The sequence below is a fragment of the Dipteris shenzhenensis genome, chromosome 13, assembly GCF_047967505.1.
Source record: "Dipteris shenzhenensis isolate YYH24624 ecotype China chromosome 13, Dip_SZ_1.0, whole genome shotgun sequence".
NCBI lineage: Eukaryota > Viridiplantae > Streptophyta > Polypodiopsida > Gleicheniales > Dipteridaceae > Dipteris > Dipteris shenzhenensis.
Window position 1 is genome coordinate 17,777,110 of NC_141608.1, and position 16,068 is coordinate 17,793,177.

Genomic DNA, 16,068 nt, shown 5'->3' on the forward strand with positions numbered 1-16,068 from the left:
CTTATAATATATAAGATAATAATATTATATATTATTATCTTGAAAGCACATGCATAATATATAAGATAATAATATATCATGAATAGAATGGGGAAGATACAAGGCTAGAGTTGCTCCAAATTTGAGTGCTACAATGCTAAGGAGAGCAAGAAGTGTGCACATTAAGGCTAGGCAATTGCATGAGTCCAAGGACAAACCAAAGTCTCGATTTTTGGATGTAGCGGGCCCAAGAATAGCCAAAATCTTGAATTTTACTTCACACAAATTTTCCTTCTTTTGGAAGGATATTTTAACAATAGTCTAGTGCCACCTTTCCAAAAACAAGATGCCTTTCATAAAAAGCTAGGTAGTGCTACATAAAGCAGATTTTTAACCTAACATATCATGGATTTAGATCTTGACTTCTCATAAAATGTTATAATATACCACAATTATTCAAGATTTGTGAAAAAAACTATATTCTCAAATGGAATTATGGATCAAAAGCTATGATGCAAATAGTAATTGCTTCTTTTTTTAGAAGATGTGACCTACTTTTTTTAATATCTGCTATGCAAGCTACTTTTTTCATATCTGCCTACTTTTTCCTACCTCCATGCCTTTAATAAACATGAGGCCTATGCTACTTTATCTTTTCCATTCTTCGCCCATTCCATCCCAACATATTACCACTCTCTAACACCTTTAAAAAATGCCTATCCTTCTGATATCCATCACATTAGCCCTAGACACTTGTGATTTCTCACATCCTAGGACAAAATTCGAGAATCAAAACCATAGATGATATCTCATACACTCACGAGTGTACAAGAACTCAAATAGGAAAATGGAGATGTCCACTTGTCCATCACTCATAACTCTACCTCCAAGTGTCTCACATCCAAGGAGGTGATTACAATATGTTGCCACTATAGCTATCACAAATGTCTATCACAAATGTCTCAAGTCTAGCATATGGCAAGCACCTTAGACACCAATTCAAATGTACCTGCCACATAGAATCACTAAGTATAGATGCTATTTTCATCCATTTCTCAATACTCTCTCTTGATCATGCATCCATACCAAATAGGGTGTGCTTGACCAAGGAATCACTAAGAACTTCTTTGATCACAATATACTTTCAGAAGAAGTGAGGTTGGCTTCATGGTTAGATTATTCATCCTTATTATTAAGCTTTTCATTCTACTACTTCTTGTAGCGCTCCTTAATTACATGTCTAGGCTGCTTGCACTTGTAGTGAATCTGTGGCTTTTTCGCAAAGAGAGTGTGTTCACTCAAAGGTTTTCTTCCATCATCCTTTAAAGAGATTCTATTTTTCCTATCAATTCTCCTTTCTTGAAGAAATTCTTGTCTCCTCTAAGATGAGAGCATCAATAACATTACTAAGAGTTAAGCTAGACTAATTTGCTAAGGTACACGTTCATGCTTCATAAGTCTCAGGCATGCTTGCATGAAGAACAAGAACATCTTATAATCTAATACATGAGAGAGGGAAGGGAAGAAGAACATCCATGGGAGGGCGTGGGATAGGCTGAGGGAGGAATTAATGAAAAAAGAAAGTGGGAGCGGGGAGGGAAGAGTGGGATGAGGACAAGGGAGAGGGGAGAGGAGTGTGGAGGGAAAATGGGGAGGTGGGAAAGGTGGGAGGGGAGGAGAGGAGCATGGGAGGGAATGAGAGATTAGGATAAGGGATTGAGGGCCAATGACAAAGAGAGAAAAATGGAGAGATCCAATGGGAAAAAACCCTAGTTTTTTCTATATATTCTCTCTTTCTCTCATTCATTCTCCCATTTCAACAAGCAAGAGCAAGAGGAGGAGCAAGAGGAAGAAAAGACTCTTCTCCAAAATCAAATCATTTTCCACTTAAATACTTTTCTTGGTAATTATTTTTCAAGTTTGCTTTCAAATTTATGATCTTGTTGTAAAGAAATTAAGGAAAAAAATTTACAAAGAGAAAAAACATTAGAAAGTGAAAGAGACAGGAGTGGAGGTTTAGAGTGAGGGAAAGGCTGCACAGCCATAGTAGCAAGAGAGAGTGAGGGAGTGGAGTGAGGACAATGAGGGAGTGGGCATGACAGAAAGAGAGAGTGAGGGAAGGAGTGGCTATGGCCGCTATCGCGGTAGCAATGAGAGTGGAGTGAGGGAGTGGCTGTGGCTATGGCTATTGCCGCGGCAGCGAGAGCGGAGTGAGGAAGTGGAGTGAGGGAGAGTGAGGGAGTGGAGTGAGTGGAAAGTGAGGGAGTGGCCATAGCCACCACTGCCACAACAACAAGAGTGGAGTGAGGGAGAGTGAGGGACTGGGCACGGCTACTGTCATGGTAGTAACAAGAGTGGAGGGAGGGAGTGGTCGTGGCTGCTACCACGACGACGAGAGTCGAGCGAGGGAGAGGAAGTAATGATGATGTCAATGATGGCACGGTGAGGAATCCGATGACAAAGATGATGAATATGATAATAGTGATATTGCCTCAGAAGATCTCATAAAGTGACTATGAACATATCTTCAGGTATGAAATCTTATCTTTATACTTCTATGCTTGTTTAACAAATCTTTTTTTAAAAATTGAATTAATTGGGATGTGTAAATATCATAAATTTTTTACCTATTTATAGCAAAAGGAGGATGAGGAGGACATAAGAAGCTCATTTGAAGAAGAATGTAATGTAGCTAACTCTCCCACTAAGATGAGTCATGAAAATATAACTACATTGCAGGAGCTATGAAACCTTATGTTTATACTTCTATGCTTGTTTAACAAAGCCTTTAGTTGGGATTTGTAAATCTCATAACCGTTTTTATCTTTTTATATAGCAGAAGGAGGATGTGGAGGATATAGAAAGCAAAGAAGAATATGATGTAGCTCACTCTCTCACTAAGATGAGTCATGAAAATATGACTATATTGTAGGAGGTTGGAAGTTCATTAAATGCTACATTGTTAATTTGATAATAACATCATACTTTTGCATTGCTAAAGAGGATATTTTAATCCTCGTGAATCCTAAGAAAGAGGTAATGACAAAGTCATTACAACATTCCTCAGTTTTGATGCAAACTTTCATTGGCTTTATACTTTCGTATTTTGATTAAACCTAACAAGCTTTTTTCTTTTTAGTAATGTTATAGCGCAATTTCTTAAATTTATACAAAGAATTTAATATATGGTCGATCCTCTTATTTCTGAAGTGCTTAGCAACAAAAAAAATACCATAGAGGATGTTTGCAAATGGTTGAATCTTGTTCCTATGAATGAGGCATGAGTTATTGTCACATTGTATTATGAGAAGTAAGCAACAAACCCCTACTTACTTTTTCTCTTGCATTGCTAGAATTGTGTCAAACACAATAATTATTCAATGCAGCTCATATTGGAGTTTGGTAGCCATGGACATCTCTTGCCAAGAAGTGTTTCTTTGCCAATTCAACAGCATCCATCCATGGCAATGTGTCAGAGTAAGTAAAGACTACCTGTGTTGTTAATTCCATGTTATGCATCCATGCCATTGTTAATTACATGTTATGCATCATCTGCAATGCACACATTTACTCTTGTTATATATTATGATGGACAGGTTAGCTTGAAAGTTGGTAAGTGCTATCGATGCATTAATTCAACAAGGTGACTTGACATAACAAATAGAGTATAGTGACTTGACAGAGTAAATAGAGTATATAACATGTCAGGTACCGCATCAAAAAGATAGCCATAGTTGTGGGTGGAGGGTTTTTGCTACAATTTCTTGTTGGTACTTGGTCAAATTTTTGAGATGCAAAGTGAAACCACACTGTCAACATATACAGACTTCATCTACATGCATTTATAATATGTACCATTTGAGCATTTATTATGGGCATCATTATGGACCGTCCCCCAATTCGAATAGATAATGGCTCAAAGGAGTGTGAAATGAATGCTATCAAAGAGACAAAGATGATAGAAGAGCTTAATTCTACAAAGGAGGCTGCATTGGAAGAAATGGGAAGCTCTTTTAATGTTAGGGTTATGAGTCAACATCGACCTTAGTAACTCGAATTTTGTGGAGAGGAGGTTTCAATCCTCTCTGTTCCTTCAAAAGAGGTCAATGACAACGTTATGATGGCCATTCTTAGGTCTAATACTAACTTGTTCTCGGCTTGATAAATCAACATTTTGATTAAATCTAATAAGATAATATTCATTTATTTGTTGGTGCAGTATAGTTATCTCACGGTTTCCTAGATCAATATAGAACCATATGTATATCCTGGGTTCTCTCCTTTCTCATATACTTAATGATACCAGGAAGACAATAGCCAATGTTTGCAAATGGTTGGAACCTCTATATTTAGAGGGTGTGTGAGTCTTGTTTATGGGATATCACGAGACATATCATTTCAACCTTATTTTTCACCTTGTATTGGCAACATTGTGTTAAAGCATAGTGGTTCTTAATTATTCGTGTAGTGCACATTGGAATCTGGTGGTTTGGGACCTTGAAGAGGACCATTTATTAAATCAATTATCAAAAACCTTAATGAGAAACTCAACTAACTACATAAAGGATAGAAGAATAGCCAAAACTTATCTTGATAGGGGAATTGTGCTACCATATATGATTTATAGGTAGGTATAAATTTTGCCTTAGCCCTGAAATTCATGTAAAATCTATCAATGTTTGGAGGGAATCTTAAAAGTGGTAGCATTGGATAGTTCTCACTTAATACAAAATAGTATGAATAGACCAATAAAATATATTTTGTTTTAAAATTCCCATTAATTTTTTATCAATGGGGAAGAGGGATATGAGCATTAATTCTCTTAACCTATTGCTAAGTTACTTTTTTTTTAAAAATCTATGGGGAGAGGAAGGGTGCACATTAGTGTCTAGCTAAATGAGAATTCAAATTTGTCACCTCTTTGCTGGTAAGCAATTTGGAAATCTTTCAATTTTGAAAATATTCAAATTTGCTAAAAAAGATTTTTTACTATGGTACTTGCAATAACATACAAGTTCTTTCTTAATCTTCATTTATTGTGGGAATCTAATCGCAAATTCATGAGGCTATGAAAATAATTTGAGTGCATTTAGTTTTGCAATTGGTTATGAAATCAGACCCTTGGATGTTAGTGTCATTAGGAAAAATAGGAACTCTTTTGGGGCCCTTTAAGAATGTAGGATCTTCCCATCATAGGTAGGTTTCCTTAGCCTATTGAAACAATATAGAGAGATGTATTAATCCAGCAATGGCAATAATGCATTGGGGTATCGGATTAGGAGCGTTGTTAACTTCTTGTTGTATACTTTGACAAGCTCTCCATTAAAGATATCGACCCTTCATTGTGGTCTTTCTCACATAGGTAGGAGTTCTATCCCTTTTATCAAAATCATTTTGTAGAGTTGGAAGTCCTTTTCCATGCCAATTTTCTTCCCACTGAGGAGCTAGCATAGCTAGCCTTCCAAGTTCATTTGAGTGAGATTCAGTTCCTTTCACAACTTATCCAATTCATTGATCGATAGAATTTAACACAGTTGGTACGATTTGGCCCTCCACTCCCAATATAACTAGAGTATTTAGACCCATTTTAGGCAAGTAAACACTGACAAGTAATTGTGCTGCATATATATAATAAGCAATGAATTTCAAGGCAAGCACTAAGAAGATGGGGATCATGATCTTGTCAGATGATATGTACAAAAACTCCATTTTGCTCATCAATTGGATAAAGGCATTCTTGATTTATTCAAAAACATAAAAAATATTAGTTTTTAATGAAGCACGACTTTGTGCATCTTCATGCCAACTTTTCTTGCCATCATATATACAAAGTTGTATGAAGCCTCATATTCCTCACAACTTATACTCAATTCACCGTTACTTCCACTCCCTTCCCTAATTGGTTGTGCACTTGTAATGCATCTCCAATGCACATTAAAAGCACACATTTTGCACGTTAATGCAAAGTTGTAATTCCTCCTTAGGTGTTCTATATTGGCATTCATATAACCTCATATTAGGTTTGTATCACTTATCATTGCAACATATCCCTTAAAGATACCAAATCACATGGCTCGTCCAAGTCCTTTCTCTTTCAACATTTTTCTATATTAAGTGGAAGCTTATATTCTTTCCATGATCTTTCCATTGTGAGAACCACACATGAAGCTTTTCCAATCCATTGATTAAAAAAGTCACGGTTTAATATGTCCCATGGATATATAATATATTGTAAAAAGTGAGGATAAATGCACTTTGCACAATTGCATGCTACTATACGTTTTTTAGTTTATATCAACTATTTCAAAACTTTGGTCATGCATTTCCTCTAGGAGTTGTGGAATAGACATGACATTCCAAATCTCTTCATCTATCAAACCTATGATAGATAGTAAGGCAAGCTTTATGAACAATCTAAAGCTCAATCCTTCATGAAGTCTTGATTACCATGATGGATAATTAAGCATTGGTCTAAAGCATGTAACAATCATGTAAGAAAGTGAACTTATCTAAACAATGAAACACCTAACCAACCATTCAAACCAAATCACAAGAAAGACAAGTCCTTAAATACTAAAAACAATAAGAATACCAACAAGTACACACAGAGTACACACATAAAAGACTAACTATAGTACTTGAATAATAAACCATTAAACTCACAAAGGACATAACACAATTATTATAATATACATCATTTGTACTATTCCATTAAGCCTTGAGACCATCAAATATCAAAATGACATCCACATCCTAAAGCCATAGAATCAACATTAAAAGCTAAGATGATCTAGATAATCTTTTTTATCACATATTTGCTTAAGAAGGTCGTTATCATGGTCGTATAGGTTGTTCTATAAATATGGGAGCCACACACCTACATAACAATGGAAACTATTGAATATGCCTACTATAAAATATATTACTAGGTCATGAGACACACACTTGCTTCAAATTACCCCCTTGTCACATCCTCTCTCTCTCTCTCTCTCTCTCTCTCTCTCTCTCTCTCTCTCTCTCTCTCTCTATCTATCTATCTATCTATCTATCTATCTATCTATCTATGTTAGTTAGGACAAGATTATCAAGCTATAAATGGCAAGCCACACACTCAATCCTAAGCAACCTACACAAACACTAAGGAAAACTCATAAAACTAACCAAAAAGTGTTGAAGATAACTTTTACGAATCACAACTAGTAAATCAAGGAAGATATGTGGCAAATGATGGTAGAACTCAATTTTATAGATTTTTCTGCACATTGTACTGCATAATACTCACTCAATATTTTTTGAGTTTATTACATTTAACTATGTAATAACCTCAAAATACTAGAAGATATAGGAAATATTTTGCATATACCATGGATAAATTTTCTTTTGACCATGTGATGTTTGTGATATGCTACATGGTATTTATCCAATCAATTGATTTCCACGATCAAATGAAAAAACATGGTTGTCGCACTTTTAATGACTTTCAAATGATTAACTCATGTTTTTATAAACAAAAAATGTTCTTTAAAAAAGTATCTCCATATGTATGCAACAATATTGGTAAACATCTCACTCTAAACCTTATTGATATTTTATAAAATAAGATTATCATGGGCACTTGAATAGGTGAGTGCATGAGATCTTAAGTGAGCAAAATTCCATTAAAGCTCTTAGTTTGGATGCAAAATGAATTCATATTAGATCTACATTTTTTTTAAAATTTTACATTTATAGAGTAAATACCTTATATAATATCATCTTCCCATTGAGAAGGCAATGAACAACATATTGGAAAACAAATATTGGACTACCATTGTTCATCTCAACTGCTCTATGATCTTAATTGGAACACCACCCTTAGGTTTGATTATACCACTAAAGTCCAAACCCATGTCTTTTGTATCTCGCTTCCACCTGTAACAGCAATAATTGTCTCTTACTGACAATATTGATAATTAAACACAAATTTGAAGTTCCAATATTTCTTATAACACTATATCATTTCAATTTCTTGATGGCATAGAAATGATTGTATAATTATACATGGAATGTCTCATTAAGCATTCTAAATATAATATAAAAATTTGCCCAAAACTATAAGACAAAACCAAATTCACCATGAAAGAAAAAAATCAAAGGCATTTTTTAGGCTTTAAACACTTACCATTATAAGTTTCTTATTCTATGCATTAAGGTATTTTGGAGTATTTGGAAATTTACTACCTAAGAAAGCCACTAGGTATATTAAATAATAGTAGTTCATGAAGATAGGTTGATGGATACTGACACATTTTCTTAGTCTCTAAGTATCTAGGGTTAACCCTTAAGATGTCCTTGTAGATCTCCTCTCTGAATTCTATCTTTGTCAAGGGATTATTTTAACCAACTTTCCATGAATGGCCTTGTTTATGGACTCCAGTCTCCCACGGATCACCACAAGATCACCACTAGCAAAAAAGTGTCTTTTTTGTCACTATCCAAGTCAAAAATTGGCCACCATCAAAGTATGATGAGCTGGAGCTCATATGTGAGGTGTGTGTGTGTGTGTGTGCACGTGCGCACTTGTGCTTAACCCTTGACATACATGAAAGGCTCTTGGTATGTCTTTCACACTAATTAAGCTAGTGGCTCTCTTTGGAACCACCAATAGTGGGGTAATATTTCTCTGTTCGTTTAACATGAGATAGGAAAAAGCAACAAAGTATAGGTGGAAGGACTGAAAAAAGTGAGTTTGTTGCCCACTTGCATGTGGTACCTCCAGTTTCTTGCATGTGTAGTGGTGTGTGAGTGCTTGAATGTTTGAGTGTTCTTGTTATGGAATGGGTTCCAATGGAGGAGTGAAGAGTCGGAGATGTGAGGACCTTTCTATCATCTTGCCTGAGGAAAGCTCAAAGGGTAGTGGCCTGATCAAGGTTGGGGTGGTAGTGTCCAAGCCTTTGTCAACAAGAAGTGATGGTCCAGATATGTTGCATGTAGACAATTCAGTGGAGAGCCAACGTTGTGGAGTCCAAGGGGTAGGGAAGTGATGCACTTAAGGTGCAATAGGTTGATCAAGCTTCATTCATGAAAATAATGTCCAAAAATTAGGTGGTAGGCGTTTCTCCTTTATCAAATGAGGAAACCTAGAATCTGGTGTGTGCAAATGTTGCTCGAAGGGAGGCAAAACCTATGAAAAAAGACCTATGGGGAAATGTTGTGAAGCACAAGACTAGGTGCCATCTACATTTCGATGCAACCAAGCCAAAGGTGGAAAGACTAGCCAACATAAGGTTCTAACTTTCCTTCACTAACATAGTGCCTACGTTAGGGGAGCTACAGGTTTTTGGCATTCAAAGTGAAATATCAATGTAGGGATATGCTCCTCGTTTCATGGGTAAATGATTTTTTATAATGCATTTGTGGCTATCCAAATTGATGTGCTTGGTAGGTCCGTCATGTATTAAGGAATAGCAGTGTTGGCCATACCACAGAGCCCCTCCTTTAGTATTGATGAATCCATGTTCAGGGAGTGTCTAGTTTGTAGTGATTTCCCAGGCATATACGGCATGGACGGGTAAGTCTCTGGATATGGTGGCTAATGCTTTTGGTAGGATTTTGGTTGTTTTTCCTTCTGGTCACAAAATATTTGGTGCAAAGCATGCCTAGGTTCTTTGGGACTGGTTAAGATCTGCTGGATTTTGTTGATGTACATCTATCAGAGGAGGTTGTGGTCACTCAAAAGGATAGATTTTGGCCGTTCCCAAATTCTCAGTACTTGTACAGGAAGACAGGCCATTATGCAAGATGTTGGTCAACACGAGAGGAGAACACAAAGCTAGCAAGAGGTGATATGATGCATGGGGTACCTATGGAACTAGATCGAATGCTAAAGGGATGAGATAAAATATAAGCTCATGCAAAGGGAGGGTGGATGTCTCCAAGAATTGAAGAGTGATTAGGCTATTAATCACTCTAGGGAGGGTAATGCCAAAGGGAGGGTGGATGTCTCCAAGAATTGAAGAGTGATTAGGCTATTAATCACTCTAGGGAGAGTGAAGAGGGTTGGTGTGTTGTTCAATAATGCCTCGACTATCCTAGGGAGGGTAATAGGTAGGTTCCATCTTCATTGGTCAGTTCATCAAGGGTGCCTCTAGCCCCTTTATTGTTTGCCCTTGGCACTATTCATCTAATTCATATGATCAAGAAGGAGGTGGTTGTTGGAGGGTCAATTCATGGGGTAGCTCTGCCTTTCGGGATCAATTCTTCTCGCAATAATGGTGTGGTGGCCATTATGTTGGAATCTCAAGAAATTGTAGAGAAGCATTTCTTGATGTTGCAAGATTTTTGTGTAGCCTAGGTTTCGGTATGTAGTTTCCTTGAAACTTTTGGTATCATATCTGATCTGGAAATTCAACCTCCATGGTTGATTGCTCTTCTTATTAAGTATGTTTTTTAAGTTATTGTGATCTAGTACCATGGTGCCCCTTTGGGAGTCATGCTGAGGCAATGTTGTAGTGATCTAAAGAAAAGATATAGCAAAAGGTAAGAGTCTAGCATGGTGTAGTGTTAGGATGAAATGCAAGAGTGTTGATTGTTCTTGATTGTTAAACATGTCCTTTTTGTAGCTACAAATTATCTGGCCACCAATTTGCATTTAAAAAAGAACCATTGGCTAGAGATAGAGAAGTTGTTGAGTTCCTCCATCTAGGCTTAGGACAAGGACAGACGTAAGTGGCACTACATACCTTGGGATGCCATGAAGGTCCCAAAGGCTACTAGCATTTTGGGAGTCCTCGATATTGACCTCCTAAATATTGCCTTGATTGGTAAGTGGTTACCTCAAGTCTTTGAGTGTAATGCCCCTTGGGTGGAATGTTGCAAATGGCTTTCAGAGGATTCCAAGGGGAAGGGTTGGTATTTGGAGGGACTTGCCATGGTATGATAGACATCGCTCTTAGTTCCCAGTCAAGATCTATGGGTCAGATCTAATTGCAGGTTTAGCTGATGCCGAGAAAGCATGTAGTCACTTGATGCATTGGAAGGGTAGATCTGGTCTCCGACGAGATGCTAGTCTATATGAGCAATATAATAGTGTCCAGTTGGGTTGTCACACTGCAAGGAAAGGCATTGGCTTGGGTGGATGTTCTAACTACAAGGTTCTTGCTTAGGAAGGGTATTAGGACTTGGTTTCACCTTGGGATGGTAGAAGGGCATACTGGAAGTCGATAGGATTGTTGAGAGACCAGTTTGCCTTGGCCCTTGTCAGATAGTATCTAGGATCAACTAGAATTAGAAGGATCACAACCAAAGACAAAAGTTTAATTGTTGATCCACAAGGGGGGCACTATGAAAAAAAAACTCCCACCGATAAATTTTAATAGCCTATATACACCCCTTGTGTAAATTTTCAGATGATTAAAGTATGAAAATTTTCACTTTTTGAAATTTGAAGCCCCTTATGTATGTATATTTTTTGTAACTCCATAAAAATATAAAGCCCCTTCTATTGATCGCAGTGTTATCCTACATATTTCTTAGTGACCCCCGTGGGTGTTGATCACTTGTTAACTCCAAAATTGAATGAGAAATGGAAGCTGAGATGGTCAGAGAAGTCGTGAAAACAAAGAATAAGTGACGTATGGAAGGGATGTTCAATGGGGAAGGCTAATTTTTTTGTATGGAAGGTTATGCATAAGTAGCTGCCTCTGAGAGGTAGTATGGTAAAATGGCCTAAACATAATGCATTCTACCCACTATGTGGGAGATGGATAGAGAATACTATATGCATCTAACTTGGGTGTGTTCAGTGCCAAGAAGAATCTGGTGTTATGTTGTAGGTGCTGTTAGGAAGACGTGCCTCAATGGTCGAATCTTTGTTTATACTAATGGAGATTGGTAGTTTTTGGGAGATACTTATGATCTGCCCTCTACATTGGCGGCATCTTGGTACTATATTTATGCTACTGTGTTCTTGGCCATCTGGACTTTGCGGAATGAGTTAGTTTTCAAACAACGAATTGGGGTGGGGTCTCGGGAGAATGCTCTTGTAGGGCTGACAAAAGGTTTTCTTGCTAACATGGGGAACTAGTGAACAGGAGGGGCTCCCTTATTGGTATATGCCTAAGTGAGGCCTAAGTGAGTTAGTTCCCATACTGTAGGTTGTTCTCTTGGCAGTTGCTCTTTCTTGGGTGAAAGTTAGCCGTATTGGCATAGATAGTGGGGAGTAGTACCCTTTTTGTATATTTTTCCTATAGTAATAAAAGCTTCTCTTTTTTTTAAAATAACGATGTACAACGTGAGGATGTCTCATAAATGGAGTACTTACTTGAACCCCCCACACATGTGATGGAGAAAGACGCTTATTTCTAACTTGGCCAGATCCTTGCCAACGCAAAGTCTATCGCCTAGCCCAAAAGGTACCAAGCTGAATGCCTTAGGGGGCTGCATTAGCAATACTCAAGATCAGATCAGCCGTTGGATCAACATCCGAATGTACGCACAAAAATTCATCGACACGAAGTGGCAGTTTTAATGCACTATACAGAATACCTTGTCCAAGCGAGATGGATTGAAACTCTGGGGGTCAGGGAAATTGTCGGACATCAGATGTGTCCTTCGAGCGTTTAAAACCACTAGCCAGCCTTTTGGAATCATGTAACCTGTGAACAAATGTAAAAGATATGATCGGGCTTGAATGGGAATCATGAAAGAAACTTCAAGCGGGCGTTGCGCTTGATAATCTCCCCACAAAAGGATCTCAACAATCCAGCAGGACAAGACAGTTTTCGGAGAGTTAGAGCAAATTGGATCGCGATAGAAAGCTGAATGTTGGATGTTAATAGAAAATAGGGTCAGGAAACCCCGCTGTAGGAATAGGTGCAGTTTTTGTAATAGAAAGCATCTGCCGAGTGCGTCACCTTCCAGGGGGTAGTCTTGCATGGCGATGCGAGGTATCCAGGGCGCAAGATTTGCAAGTCTCATTGCTTCACTGATTACCTGCATCAGAAGAAGATCAAACATCTCACAAGCAGTATCAGAATGCTAATTCTTTAGCTGGTTTGTCATCATGTTTTGTTTACCTTCTCTGTGAAGCTCATCTGCTTCACTTCGGACCAGGTAAGAGGTGCATTTTGATCAAGCTTCCTTCGTCTGATCTCCTCATGCTCTACCTGAAGAAATTAACACGCATATGCCAGAATGTCACTACACTAAGTATTTCGATTGGTTGACGTGATTGGTTGACGTCCTTGATTTGCATGCGGGCCGTATTTGCACGATTATAGTCGTCATTTTAACTTGCTTCAGATCAAAGCATGTTTACCCGTAACGCTTCTTCGACGCTCGGATTTTCGTCCAGGTACTTGATTATGAACATAATCATCGAAACCGATGTTTCATGCCCAGCCAGGATGAAGGTGACCATGTTTTGAGCAATCTCATCGTCACCCAAAATGGTATCTCCGGTAGAAGGGTCCTTTGGCGCTAGCATTTTGGTCATCAAGTCGTCCGGCATCGCCGACTCTGCCATTCCCTTCCTTCGTTGGATTTCTTCTTTGAATATACGTATCAGTTCATTTCGAGCCTGCGCCATAAAATTACTTATTACTTGCTACATTCCATTGGGCAACATTTTTTACTATCAAATCATTGTTCGAAGGAAACTTTTTCAATTTGCGTTTTTAATCCTCTTAAAGATAATGAAAAAGAAAACGTCACAGATTTATAATAATCACCTTCCATGCCTCATGGAAATAAAACCCGGGAATGTGGATGGGAAGACTCATCATTCCCCTTGCTAATATGGCTGATAGCTTTTCCATCCTTTTCGTTTCTGCGCTTGGTGGCTGACTCAATAGTGTTCCAACTATGAGGTTGAGGGCAAACTGGTGCCAAAGGGCCAATAAGTCAGTTTTTCAGCAATCTCTCTCTCTTTCTCCCCCCCCTTAAACCCATACTAGCCAAGGTAGGCACATGCAACATACCTACAATTTGGATTATAGGCAACCATAAGAAGGATCTATTAATATTGAAGAGAGATCTATTCTATATAAATCTATCTATATGCATGTATGCATGCATATATACGCACGTACATACCATGCATTCACACACACACACGAACAAGTACACACACATGTGAATAGATAGATAGTAGATGGATTACACTACTCCGTCTACAATTATTAAGGTCTATTGTCCTTCTTGTCATGCCTTTTGATTGCCTAAAAGCTAGTTGGCTTTTCTTTTAATGCCTTAACGCTCACCAGTTAGATGCTTGAGATTCTCTTAGATTACACAATAGCAAAAGACAAACATGTTTGCTTCCAACCTTTATGTATATTGACCCTAGACTAGGTAATTACAGTCATAAGGGACAAAAAGTATATGGGACTAAACTAATGCATGCATTTATGAAACCTAAACATTGAGAATATTATTTGTAATGAGGACCTTCCATGGTGTTGCTATTTCTCAAGAACTCATGATGCTTGAATAGGAAGATAGAATCATTTAGAGATGGACACATCACTATACATGACATGTGCTCATATCTGATGATTAACAACTATAAGGACGTTTAATATTAAACAATAGGGTAGCAATGAGTTGACTTTTGAAAATCAAAAGAAAAATAGATTCAAATACCATCCAATAAGCATCTAACAGGAGGCAAATGCTTCCAAATTAGAAATTAGTTCGTGCCTATATTATGGTTCTACTTCTGTACTATTTGTGATGACATCTTTATATGTAAACAAAAAACCTACATAAGAACCCACATTTTTCAAATAAATAAACAAATTAGAAACCCTTAACCCCCCACTTTGGAATGGGCCCTTGAATACATCCCATCCACTTCCCCCACACACAAACCTAATCACATACACATGGCTAGCTACGAGAAAGTAGTTTAAATCCTAAGGTAAACTTCCCGGTCCAAACCCTCCACACACAAACGCAATCACATAGCCATGGTCAACTATGAGAGGCTAACTACTCGTGGCTTAGGTTGAAGGAAGAAGCGTAAGTCAACCAAGCGGGCAGCCAGCTCAGGTGGGCGAATGCTGAGAGGGCTTGAGGTGCTCTTCAAGACAAACTTCTTAATAGTGAGGGCTTTGGGGTGAGGTGAGGTGCTCTCCAACACAAACTTCTCAATAGTCAGAGCTAGAGCTAATTACCTGTAAGGCCTCGTCTTCTAAATTGCGGACTTGCCCCTTTCGCCAACTCGAGAACGTGTGCAATGCCACCTCTTCAACTCGCTCCACGTATTTCTTTATGGATTCAATGCCGAATACTTCGTTCGTAATCCTGCGAATACGCTTGTGTTCCTCGCCTCGAACAGAGAGAATCGATCTGTCGCCAAATAGTGCTTCTATGTTGCCTAAATGCGCAGAATCGAAGATACGATTGCCTGAGAGAAAGAGCATCTTTGCAGCCTTTGCCCCAGCGACGAAGATGCATGGCTTTCCGAAAATGTGGGTTTTGAATACCTCCCCGTATCTGAAAACAACAGCATTCTCTCAATTGTACCAATAGAAATTTCACTGCAGGAAGCTGGGTCGTCCAAAAATTGGGTGCGCAATGGAGAAATTTGACATTAGAAGTGCCTTCTTGTAGAGAGAATTGTCGTCATAGAAGGCTCAATTTTTGTGAAGCGTAGGGAAAAGGGAGGACCTTCGGTGACGCTCCTCTGAGAAGTCGTAAAGGTTCTTCCTCGATGCTGCAACGAGTTGCAGGGTTTGTCCAATGAACGGCAGACCCAAGGAGCCGGGCGGGAGATCGGCCCGTTTAAAAGGGGTCCTGGATCTCCAGAAGAGCCATGCAGCGATGGAGATGGAGATCAGGGCAGCAGCGAGGGGAGCAAGGGTGGAAGCATCCAGAGTAAGGAGTAAGCGCTCCATGCCGGCCAGAATGAGATCGCCTACGGTGAGGGCGATTAGAAAAAATCGAAGTACTTTATAGCTGGAACTACAAGGTGCAACAAAAAAGGAGACGGATCCACTACAGTCGGAAGCATCGTCGCTTGTCGACAAGCGCAAGAATCAAGGGCGGCGAACTACGTCGATGATATTGTGGCAGACGGGGAGCGTGCAAACTGATGAGGATCTTGCA

General features: G+C 38.6%; 1 protein-coding gene across 1 annotated transcript; it reads right to left on the bottom strand.

The window, feature by feature from the left end:
* Nucleotides 1-7,780: 7,780 nt before the first annotated feature.
* LOC147895108 (abscisic acid 8'-hydroxylase CYP707A2-like) lies at nt 7,781-15,857 on the bottom strand. Its single transcript, XM_087383414.1, has 9 exons — nt 15,631-15,857; nt 15,135-15,456; nt 13,689-13,838; nt 13,277-13,537; nt 13,035-13,124; nt 12,873-12,951; nt 12,505-12,614; nt 12,281-12,396; nt 7,781-7,890 (listed from the first exon to the last, which is right to left on the bottom strand). Exons 1-9 carry the CDS (start codon nt 15,855-15,857, stop codon nt 7,794-7,796), a joined length of 1,452 nt encoding a protein of 483 aa, XP_087239540.1. The 3' UTR covers nt 7,781-7,793.
* Between the last annotated feature and the right edge of the window lie 211 nt (nt 15,858-16,068).

What these genes read in the sequence shown, in the direction of transcription:
- LOC147895108 (XM_087383414.1), bottom strand. Translation starts at nt 15,857, where the DNA reads ATGGAGCGCTTACTCCTTACTCTGGATGCTTCCACCCTTGCTCCCCTC. An exon ending in AGATGAGCTTCACAGAGAAG is followed by an intron (nt 12,952 to 13,034) that starts GTAAACAAAACA and finishes CTTCTGATGCAG; the next exon opens with GTAATCAGTGAAGCAATGAG. An exon ending in CACATGTGTGGGGGGTTCAA is followed by an intron (nt 7,891 to 12,280) that starts GTAAGTACTCCA and finishes TTGCTGTTACAG; the next exon opens with GTGGAAGCGAGATACAAAAG.